This window comes from Lissotriton vulgaris, chromosome 3_1 (assembly GCF_964263255.1).
Source record: "Lissotriton vulgaris chromosome 3_1, aLisVul1.2, whole genome shotgun sequence".
Classification (NCBI taxonomy): Eukaryota; Metazoa; Chordata; class Amphibia; order Caudata; family Salamandridae; genus Lissotriton; species Lissotriton vulgaris.
The window spans coordinates 52,378,785-52,390,442 of NC_141689.1; the positions used below are offsets into that span (position 1 = coordinate 52,378,785).

Genomic DNA, 11,658 nt, shown 5'->3' on the forward strand with positions numbered 1-11,658 from the left:
ATACATAAATATAACCCCCTAACATGAACTATGTTCCAAACTGTTGATAACCAGGGATATATATGTATATTGTATTTGGTATCAATCATATATATTCTCCTACACCAGCACTGCGTCATTTGCACATTTTTGGGTTATGACTTATGTTTATATATCAACAGAATTCTAATTATGATACATATCAACTGAACAACTTGAAAATAGACTGCAAGTATTCCTAAATGCAGTTCCACAGGACAACAGTTTTCTAATTATATTGAATTACCCTAGTCAATCAATGTTGACATATAAAGTTGTCCTTGTTTGTTTTAAATAGCAAGGGAGAGCACAAGTACTTTACCGCTGGTTAGTAGAGGAATATTGCAGAGTGATCTACAGCCAGCCAAAAATCTCAAGGCAAAAATCTGGGGGAACACCACGCAAACGATGATCATTTCCTACTATGATATTTGACCACAAAATACCCTTTGATAACTTACAAGAACCACAGTCACACTTTAATTTAAAGCCACAGGTTCCTGTTTCAAATACTTGGGTGTCCCTTGTTTTTTAACACACTTCTCTTCTTTGGCCACAGGTCCCACTTTGAAGCTGAGGCGTTCCGTGGTTATGACGAAGTACAAGGAGTGCATTGAAGAGCTCTACAAACTGTGACATATTTTAATGAAGAATGCAAGCATGTGCTTGGGGTGCTTTTAAATGAGTGTTTACAATTTATAAATGAAGGATTGTCATGTTGGGTAAAGGATAGACAGAACCTATTTTTTCAAAATATCCGCATAATGAATGTACATTCATGGAATCAGAATATATCATTAGAATGACATTCATATGACCCTCCTGAGAGTATGCTGGGTACATTTGCTCTAAACAAATTGGTGGCAGTTCAATATATTACATACAGTATATCACTTTAATATTGCGTCCGCTTTATCAGCTACCACTTTGTTGTAAACTAAGTAGATGGAGTAAATAAAGATTCTTGAGCAAGCTCTAAAAGAGGGTTGCATGGGACCTTCGCTCCCCATGCCTGACCATGATTTGAAAGATACACAAACAAAAGATGACAAGCATTGGCAAAGCCAATCGATAGTGCCTTTAAGAGTTATTGACTTCACAAATATCTTCATAGACGTGCTGTCCAGTATTGTGGTGGCTGCGCAGGATGTCTAATAATAGAAGACACAATGTTTTGCTGCTTTGTAATTTTTTAGGTGCGTGCCTGAATTCAGCAAACCTGTACATGTGTACAAAAGAACACAGTGGGCCTGATTCACAAAGAAAGTTACCACCCATAACTTTCCGACTGCGGAGTCCCTGCAGTCGGGGTGCGGCCGCTGCAGTTGGGGCAGAGTCATTGCACTTGGGGTGGAGCCTCTGTTTCGAATTTGCACAATACGGGTACTCTGCCCCAAATGTGGAGACTCCTCTGTGACAGTGGAGGCTCTGCCCCAATTGCAGGGACTCCACATTTAGAAAGTTACGAGACGTAACTTTCTTTGTAAATCAAGCCCAAGTATTTTTATGGAGCCATGAGAGAATGGTGAATAAAAAAAAGTTTCTTGAAAAACAGAGAAACTTGCGGGAGCAGGTTGTAGAGGGGGTGGAGCCTAAAGCAAAATGAGAAGTGCAACAAGGCAGGCAGGAGGAGAAGCAACACAGCAGACTGGGGAGAGGCAGCAAAGAAGAATGTATAAGGTTGAGAGAGTGCCACACCAGTGCCATTGGGGGAGAGAAACACAAGTGTGAGAGACAACATTGTGGAGGGGAGACGAAAGAACGCAAAGGAGACAGCTGTAAAACACATGTCCGCTCATGGAGTGCTTAACCAAAACAAACATTCTAAGTTGTGTCAAGCTTGCTTGGCCATTTGGCTTCTGAAGCCCAGAATGTAGCTCACAAAATCCTAGGGAATCATCCTGGGAGCTTGTTCCTGCCCATCTCTGACTGGGTGTCCATACAAAAGCTTAAAGGGGCTGAAACCCGCTTCCATCTGTGGCACTTCCCTGTATGCTAATGCAAACAGAAGGCATGGCAAGAGCATGTCCCACTTATTCCTCAGGCAGGCCTCTAGTAATGCCATTCAGGGTTCTTGATGAATTTCTCAACAAACCCATCTGTTTGTGGATGGTAAGTGGTGGAGAACTTGTAGGTTATCCCACACTTCTTCCACATTGACTGCATATAAGCAGACATGAAGGTGGTGCCTCTGTCAGCCAACTCTTCCTCTGGGAAACCCACTCAGGTAAAAATCTCCATTGGGGCCTTTGCCACTGCAGGTACAGTTGTGGTCCTCTGGGTACCTGGTGGCATGATCCGCCAGCACCAGAATAAACCTGGTGCCAGAAGCATTCTGGAGATCCATAAGCCCAACAATGTTGATTTCCACCCTCTTAAAGGCTGTGTCAAAATGACAGGCAAGGGATTAAGAGGGGCTTTCAGCCTCTCCCATGTCTTCCCACTGATGGGCAGGTTGCACAAGTCCTACAGAATGCATCTGAGGAAGTCTTGATCATAGGCCAATAAAAGTGAGAAACAAGGCTTGCAAAGGTCCTGTCATGGCCCAGGTGTCCTGGTAAGGAAATTTCATGAGCCAGCATTTTGTTGTCCCATGAAATAGAGTTGTAGGCTCACTGTAAAGTAGGTTGTCCTCAAAGTAAATGTGATGGCTTCCAGAGGCATCAGCTGCTGGTTAGGCGTCATCCTGTTGCCTCATGCCCTCATCTCTTTGGCACTCCCTCTGTGCCCTAAATAACTCCTCAAAGGTGGATCAATCTTCTACATCACATATATAGAGGATCACGAACGCCCAGTATTCCAATCTTATGTTGAATCACACTCAATTTGTAGCATGCATAAAGGGTGTCACACTCTTATCCTTGAGTGTGAACACACTAGAATAGAAGCACCATTCCCCAATTGGGGTTTGTCCCCTTTAGCACTGCATGTTTTCCTGGGATAGGGGTAAATTGTGTTCAGGAACTTAAATAAAAAAATCATCAATGGAAGTTCTCTTGAATTGGTTTATTATTCAATGGTGGTATTCTCATTCGCTGTCAGAATGCCCAATGGGGGTGGTGGAAGGCAGGTGCTACTTCACCTTCTAGGAGCTGCTCAGCATTCCACAGGCACTGGCTCAGACAAACTGGCAAAACTTTGAAAGCTCTGCTGGCAGAGCAGAGTGGAGCTCACCTCCCACCACTAAATGAGGCCCTTCCTCCTATGAGTTGTTATGGGGCCTGAAGAGAACTTGTTCTTTTTTATCTCCCCCTTCTTACTTCTTTAATGAACCCTGCCCACCCTTTTGGGAGTATTCCAGATAACTTTTTGGACACTCTGGTATTCATTCAGATGTCCTTCTCCTCAGCAAGATTCCTGGGGTCAGAAAGCTTCCAATCAACTAGATATTGGCACAGTACTGGAAAACAAATACTAAGCATGTGCTCTTTCAAAATTGTTGTACAGTCCAGAATAGTTGCCATCCTTGCTGTCCCTTACCCTGCCCTGCAGTGCCTTGCTAGCATATTCTAAGAAATCCACCCATATCTGTGATGTTTTAGCTGGCCCTGAACCACTTCCTAAACTTTTCATGAGTCAACCCATAGTTGTTGACTAATATGGCCTTCAGTGCAGTGCAGTGCAGCAAGTCTGATCCCCTTCTAGTCTAAGAAGTGTCCCACACCAGTGCGGACATGTACCTCCATAAACTATCAGCCGAAGACTCCTCTGGGAGCTTTTGCACTCTTGGAGACACTTCATAGGCTCACATCACCTGTCAAGAGGTGTCCTCCTCTCAGTCAGAGCCTGCTCTTTCTCTAGCTTAGTAAGCTCAAGCTCAAGCTTCCTCTCCTCCCTCCTGTCTGCTAGCTCCTCTGGGGACAGGTTCTGTGATGAGGTGCTGCCCCTGCTCTGGGAACCACTACTGTTTTAGGCAAGTTGTTGTCCCCCTCTACAGGCAGTCCCAAATCCACAACAGATCCCAGGATCAGCTAGCTCTCAAGAATTTCTGCAGCTCCACCTTTGAGGTGAAGCCTCTCATAGTTACAAGAAACTCCTTGCCAAAATGCTTAAGCTGGGCCACAGTATGGGAGTCTAGCTTAGGAAGCTCAAACTTCTCAAAGAGCCTCGGCTGGAGTAATAAGCTTTTCGGATAATTAACTTATAATCCTTCCCAGTCATAACTAGACTTTCAAACATTGCCCTAACCCGATTTTATTAAAAGTGTCCCTGACATATCGAAGACACGGAATATTCATGGAGTGATCAAGTTTAAGGCAGTCATGCAAGATTTCCTTCGTTAATTTTAACTCCTCTGACTGCCAAACTTTAGACCATAACAACAAAGGCGACAAATGAATAATGTCACTCACAAAAGCAATACCCACCTTCAGGTGCTGATGCAGGTGCTGGTTCTCTAGCAAAATACATGGTTTTAGATTAAATTCTAAAAGCTAATTAGAGAGAATTGGAAAAGTCTTGATTTAATCTTAATATAGAGTTGTAGACAACAATAGGTTACTATGTGGTATTGCACAAATGCAAGTCCTATCCTTAGCGCTGATGACCAATGTTAGAAAATGGGGCCCTCATTTACTGGGAATTGGCGTAGGGCCTACACCAATGTGAAAGGGCAGGAATGCATTCCTGTTCTTCCCCCTTGCACTGGTGCACAATTTGCTACCTAGCGCCAACACAGACACCCTTGCACCTTAATACAAGGGTTTTTGTGTTGTTTTTGTGCAAGAAGGGGCACCTTCCTGCACAAAAATAAACCGAAGAGGTGTTTACCTTTTTCTATGCGTGCTGCAGAATGCATCACACATGGAAGGAGGAAAATAAAATCAAAAATAAAAACATTTCTTCTCATTACACCTGCTCTGGAGAAGTGTAAGATTTTGATACTTCTCCAGGTGTACGTGATTAACTAAATCTAGGGCACCATCAAAATCAATGAGTGTTGCATGGGAAACCCCACTGCAGCACACATTGAAAATCCCCCAGGGCTGAGTAAGGCAAGCAGCGACTGCACTGTCTTACTCCATATCTATGAGGCCATGCAAAGCCACGCAAAGTAGCTTTGCGTGGCCTCATAGATAGGATTGATAGGTTTGTGCCATCGGAGATTATGAAGAAAGATGCCCCTGTGGCACAAGCGTCTAATACATGGGCCCTTGGGTCTCTAGTTGGCAAAGGTATGCACCCTATAGAAGTAGGGACCACAATCCCAGTCAGAGTAAGCTAGATACACATTAAAAGATTACCTGTGCTCATCCTCTGGTAGAACATCATTTTATAAATAACGTAAGACTACAATGACAAAAAATACAATAAGTCGTGCCGGAGTTATAACATTTAAAAGAATATTTAAAAATATGGTGCTTAGCGTCTTAAAGTGCCAACCGGGAATATCTGGTCGTGCTAGACCAGGGTTAATCCAAAGTTCATAGTGACAATGATGGAGCACAGGCTAGCTCAGGATTCATGCAGATCCTGCTGAAAAAGTAGGAAGCTTCAATGTCACCGGCCCGATGCGGGGAGCAGAGTAGGCGATTCAGCTTCGTCGATCCCTTGGATGTAGGCGATGCATCATTTGCGATTTGTGATATCAGCAAGGCTTCATCAACAAACTCCTTTGCAATGCACGGGATGCGTCGTTGTCGAGTCACGCAGTCCATCGTCGTCAAGCTGCACAGTCTGTTATGAAGGACGGGAATTAACTGCTAAAATGTGGACTAAAGTTAATAAACGTAACTATAGTGTGTTGCATTTGGCTAACTTGCCCCGGATGTTATTCTTCAGTAAATGTATACTGTATGGAACTCCACATTTCCTCTTATAGGTTGATCCTAACCAGTCTTGTCACTGTTTTTGGTGCTTAAAAGGCCCTGTAGGCAATTGAATGCATATAATCGATCAGTGCCCTTCGGTCGAGGGGTTTTGGAATTAAATATTTCTTTATTTGGAGACCGAATGGCAAAACAAACTGGCATCTAAGAGTTGGTTGAAAGTAATGAGATATGATCCATCTCTAAACATAACCAACAAGTAAACTTATTATATTTTGCAATGGTAGTGGGCAGGTCCCATCTGCTTAAAAAATTGAGATCACAACACGTTCCAGCAATGAGTGAATGGGTTCAGAAACAGTGAACGGCTGGGTGCAATGCGAAATGGGGGGATCATGAAATTTGAAAAGCTGTGGGAACAAATTTTGAGTAGAAATAGAGGTTAGAGTACAAAGACTTTACTCTTACTCTGCATTACGCACATCATGTATCCCCATTTGGATTGTAAATGCTTATTTTAAGGGGTTGCTAGAATGATTGTATGCATGTTTTAGAAATTGCAGTGTGCACATTTTTATCTTGTGTGCACTTTAATTGCTCGGGATTGTACATTTTCGCTGGCTGCTAGAATTACACACAATATAGAATTTATATTTTTTTCACTTGTTGATTCTTAAATTAATGTCACTGCTCTGCATATTGATAGCTCTGAATACGTAAGATGTATTTATTGATCATTGGTGTACGACCATCATTTTTGTATTTTGTTATTATATATATGAATTTGAAATTATGTTGGATCTCAATAAAAGAATATATAAATAAAAATAAAAGCTGCGCAGTCTGTTGAATCAATTTTGTCGAGCATTAAGTGCATCAGTGTTGAAGGAGATGCTTTGGTCCTTCTAACAAGTTGGCCTTCAATCCTAAAGTACAATTTGTGCTGAGAGCTGGTAATCTCCTCGGTCTACTGGTGAATCTTCCAGTCTAGTAGGAGACCAGGCCACTGGAAATTTCTCGGTATTTTCATTAGATATTAGCACCCTAATGAAAGCTGTGCGAAGGGAAATTCGTAGTGGCTTTTGATCCATCAATATATGTCACATTAAAAACAAGATAGAACTTGCAACAAATTGGACTGGAGTTGGAGCATGATGCTAAGGAGTTCTCATTGTGAAGAGAGACCTGAGCGGTGAGTTATTATTGGCTGTCATCCTAAAACACTCTTGGATGGGGGATTGGGAGGATAACCCACAGAGAGTCTCTTGCCGTGATTGAACGAATAGACACCGGGAGACTTGCTCAGCATCATCCACCTGTTTTGTGGTGACAGCACGTCTGCCACTGAAGGGAGTGAGGTGAGGGGGAAAGGAGTCATAAACATGGGTAAGATGAATACTGAAGGGAACACCCCCCTCCCCCCAGAGGCTATGTAGACCAGGAGAATGGTAGACAATGTCTGAACAATAATAAAAGGAGATCTTTTTTATGACAGTGGCTCAACTCCCTTGCATGAAAATTGTGTAGACCTTGGCACACCTCCCATGCCTGGACTGAATATCACGGGAGCACATCCCAAGGTACTACTACTCACGAACGCAAAAGGACACACAAGTCTAAAGCATCGCGGGAGCAGTGGAGGCTCCAGTGTTTTCACAGAGGTTATAATGGTCACTTGTATGATAACTGCCAGTCAGAGTCTATTGAGCGACTGGTCCCACCATACCTCATGCACACCAGCTACATGAAGACAAACTCATGCAACATTAAATCAGAGACTACCACGTTCATTCCGACTGCTGGTGACACATTTAACACCCTCGGAAATATTCCAATTTCAACCTATTGTCAGTCACAAGTTGCAAACGTGTCCCTTTAACAAGCAGAAGTTACCTGTACTTCAATAGCACCTCCTTCAGGGGGCATTTTATTTTGATGCATTCTCTGTAATATCTTGTTTGATATTCAACATTAACCATAGGAGGTTCATGAAAACACCTGCACAATGCCAATGGAACACCTCCCTTGCCAGCCAGCGCCACCTAGGTTAAATGAAACGTGGTGTGAAGATTTGGCAGATAGAATTTATACAGAATTCGATATTACGGCAACTAATGTGGAGTTGAAATTAAAGATCAATGTCTCTACATCAGGCTGTACCACTCTCCCAATGACACGGGACACTATTACAAGACCTGGCACGAAGCTTGAAAACTGGCTGCTTCCGGATACTCCTTCCTTCAGTTGCATGCTAACTAGCCTTAAATCTGGCTCTCCCAAGGACCCTCTCACCATTCCCGTTCTTCAAAAATTGGAATTTCCACTACTTAATGTTATTATGGAACTGCGTAATGCTTTTCTACGTGAAGCAATAGTACCAACAGCTTGGAAATGTACCATGATTCGCCCCTTGCTAAAAAAAGTGAATGCTGATCAGGCTGAACCATCCAACTTCCTCCCAATCTCATTACTCCCAGCATTTTTTTTAATTTTAGAAAAACATATCAATCAACAGCTGACATGATTTGTTGACTCCCAAAAAATCCTACATACATCTCAATAAGGATGTATATATTGCATGTTTTCCATTATATGATGTAGGGGTTTGCATCACACATGTACCAGGATGCATGGCGCAAGTATTAGGCACACCTCTCATACATGTGGTCTTAGCTCCATCGACAACCACATAGATGACTATTATGTCACACATTGAACGCTGTTGCAATCTGGAAGGAACCAGATATCAACATGTGGAGTATGGACAAGAGTTTTGACATGTGGAGTGATGTTGTGGGGCCTGACAATCAGTGGATGGAGACTTGGCCCCATCTAGTGGAGCAATGGTAAGACAGATTCCCTCCTAAGTCTGTAAATTTGATAACAACATCCTCCATGAGGTCATTAAGGCATCTGGGGTGCTGGAACACCCGCTCCCTTCTTCTTTGCTGCCTCCGTGGTGGTCTCCTATCGACTCCAATCTGTAGAATGACCATCTCACGGCATAGTTGAGCTTGCCAAATTGTGTCATGTCGTGTGTCTTCTTTTACCACTGCATTATTTTCTACCCCTGGGTGTGATGCGCATGGATTATGACATATTCTAGACTTGGCACATTGCTTGCCAATGATGCGTCAAACATTGACATTAACATAAATATCACTGCATTTGATTTACATTAGACTTGGTTTCAGAACGCCTACCTTGCATATTTTAGTTTGTGCTTGATGCAGCTGGTTTAGGTGTAGCTTTTTTCCGATGCATTTGGATAGATATGGAATTTCGCTTCCGCTGGCATTGCATCGAAAATAGTGGGGCAACACTGGTGCAAGTATTATTCGAACATCAAATAAAGAAGAAGGCATTTGGAAAAACAGGAACAATTAATTTAATTAAACAGTGCAGACTGGATATCAGTTGCAGGCATAAGGGTCTCTGAGGACAGGCTCAACTTATGATCAATCAAACATGGATTTTTATACAATTCATTGAATGTCATAAAATAGTTCCTGTGGACCCTTTTAGGTAAGGAATGTGAATCGCTGTCTTTGAAGCCATAAATTGATGTATTCAATGAGGAATCCAGTTGGCCTTGACCTTGCTTGGACATGATATGGCCAGTGGGAAACGTGTCCAGATGTCCGGCATGAGCAGTGAGTGATCATCACTACTTATACTGGGTCTACTGAGTGCAGATTGACTATGTGCTCCTAACTCTATGTGTCATCTGACTTTATGGTGGTTTGGGAATGCGCATACCCCTCTGGCAATATGTGTTTTATTGGGGTCAATCTCTCTGGACAATTGTAGTGTCACTGCACCTATCTGTGGGATTGATTTGAGGTTTTCCTATTCACATATTTGGCTGCCAGCTATGTGCCACCCCCACCTGTGACTTGTCAATCGGTGTCATCAGGCCTGGGCATCAGCTCCTCCCTCACTATGAATTTGTCAATAAAGATGCAACTTAATTTCAAGAATATCTCACCTGGTGATCTGGGTCCAGCGGGCATTAGCTTTCATCTGCACGATGAGGAAGGGTATAGACCATCCTGACGATACTTATGTGGCCATGAATAGTTTAAATTCTTCTGGGTTGTCCTTGAACTGAGCCCAGTCAAAACAATCTGCAGTTCTTTTTTTCAGTTCTTTTTTCATTAGCATGATGCAGCAAGGTTGTCTTTTTCCTTAGCGGGTGCTGGTACAAATCTGATAGTTCTTCTCCAGGAATGAGAAGAGTTGGTGTGTATTTTGACCAGGGAACAGAATCCACGCAATCGGGGGAGAAGCTGAGTGTAAGCAAACTCACCGTATGGTCAGTACATTTCCATCAGCATAGAGGTGCCCCATAGAAATCTGTGATTGGGGATGAGTGTCTGAAAAGTTTCAGCACTCTGTCCATCATCTCCTTGTATTTCCTTTGTTCACCCTAAGTTGGTTGGCTATGCCCAAACATGGGTCCCTTGCTCACTTTGCCACTGGATTCAAGCTAGCCTCGCTCTTGAGGGGTGTAACCCCAAAACTGGTCCCAGGATGCTTGTTTCTGGTCCAGGGAATACCTGGCTTGGCAGTTTTGACTGGCCTGTTCCCATGAGGCACAGGGTCATAATTGATTTGTATATAGCTGTGTCTGAACTGGGGAGGCGAGGTGAGCTAAAGAACAGTTATAGATTCGACCCAAATCTTTGACTGAGGGTGACTGTCTGAAACGTTTCAGTGCTCCGTCCATCATGTCCTTGCATTGAAATCTGCCATGTGCAGGATGGTACCACAGTTTTCATTCATGCCCAGTGGAAGAATTCCTTTACCACAGAAACATAAGTTATGCAGTGCACATTTCTGTAAAATTAGAGGTTGCCCCTTCCCTTCTAGCCAAGTGTATCCACCCACGTCAGTATCCTAGATCCTGACATAGGATGTTTATGCTTTTGGTTCAACCTTCCCTTAGGAGACCCATTTCCCTTTGTATTATCGAGCTGGATGGCCCTACACAGGAACTCCATGTTTGAGGTCCACTTGTTGTTAAAGAAGACTGCCCCAGATATGCTAAGGGCTACCCATGTACCACAAATGGAAACAGGAGTGGAAGTGTTTGAGCATTGAGCTGGGGGTTTCACTAACTCCAAGAATCTCTTTTCAGGAAAGTCTTGAGGCCATTCTGTCCAGCTCAGTCGAAATATTGTTCGAGTAAATAGGTATAGATCCATTGGGTTGGTATTGTATCAGGTCAGATTTACTACCACTCTGTGGGGCTCTACGTTTTTTGGTTGGATTTTGGCTCTAATTCTACATAAGTATAAGTGGAGAAGGCATTTTGGTTTTTAGGGGGCTATCTCTTGGGGCAAGTTAAATCTATCTGCATGTACTTCAAGCAGCATCAGCGAAAGATGTAACACGACCTGGCTGATGTCTTAGAGCCCACGGCATTCGTATGCTGATACCACATGTTGTGTAAAAGCGTGCTGTGTAGTGCATGTGGAATGCCACTGTTTGGGTTGGTGTACTTGTAAGCGGCATGGGAGAGTTTCCCACACAAGTGCTGTGATAGTTTCTGATTAGACTCCTTTTGGCTAGAACGTTCTTTAACTGTGAACATGTGTCGCAGCACCCTCAACTAGAAGGAGCATACATAGAACTTCAATAATACATAACTTGTTATTGAACATTTCAGGTCTTTGTATGGATCCAGGGGTGATGTATTTGGTCCTCTGGAGATTGGGGTTTCCCATTCAACAATTCATCCAAAAAGTTCAAGGTGCAGTTCATAATTTTGATTCACACACTTAAGATCTGCATTGGGAGGTTAATGTGGAAGCTGAAAATGTGGCTCACTTGGAGGTTCAATTTTTCACCTGCTGGATAAGAGCTTGAT

General features: G+C 43.0%; 1 protein-coding gene across 1 annotated transcript in view; it reads left to right on the plus strand.

Moving 5' to 3' along the window:
• The window catches only part of LOC147725927 (long-chain-fatty-acid--CoA ligase ACSBG2-like), a 279,020-nt gene extending 272,529 nt beyond the window's left edge, over positions 1 to 6,491 (plus strand). Inside the window, exon 12 of the mRNA XM_086960051.1 lies at positions 578 to 6,491. Coding sequence (XP_086816177.1) covers positions 578 to 654 — 77 coding nt within the window. The 3' untranslated portion in view covers positions 655 to 6,491. The remainder of the gene's footprint in view (positions 1 to 577) is intronic.
• The last annotated feature ends 5,167 nt before the right edge of the window (positions 6,492 to 11,658 follow it).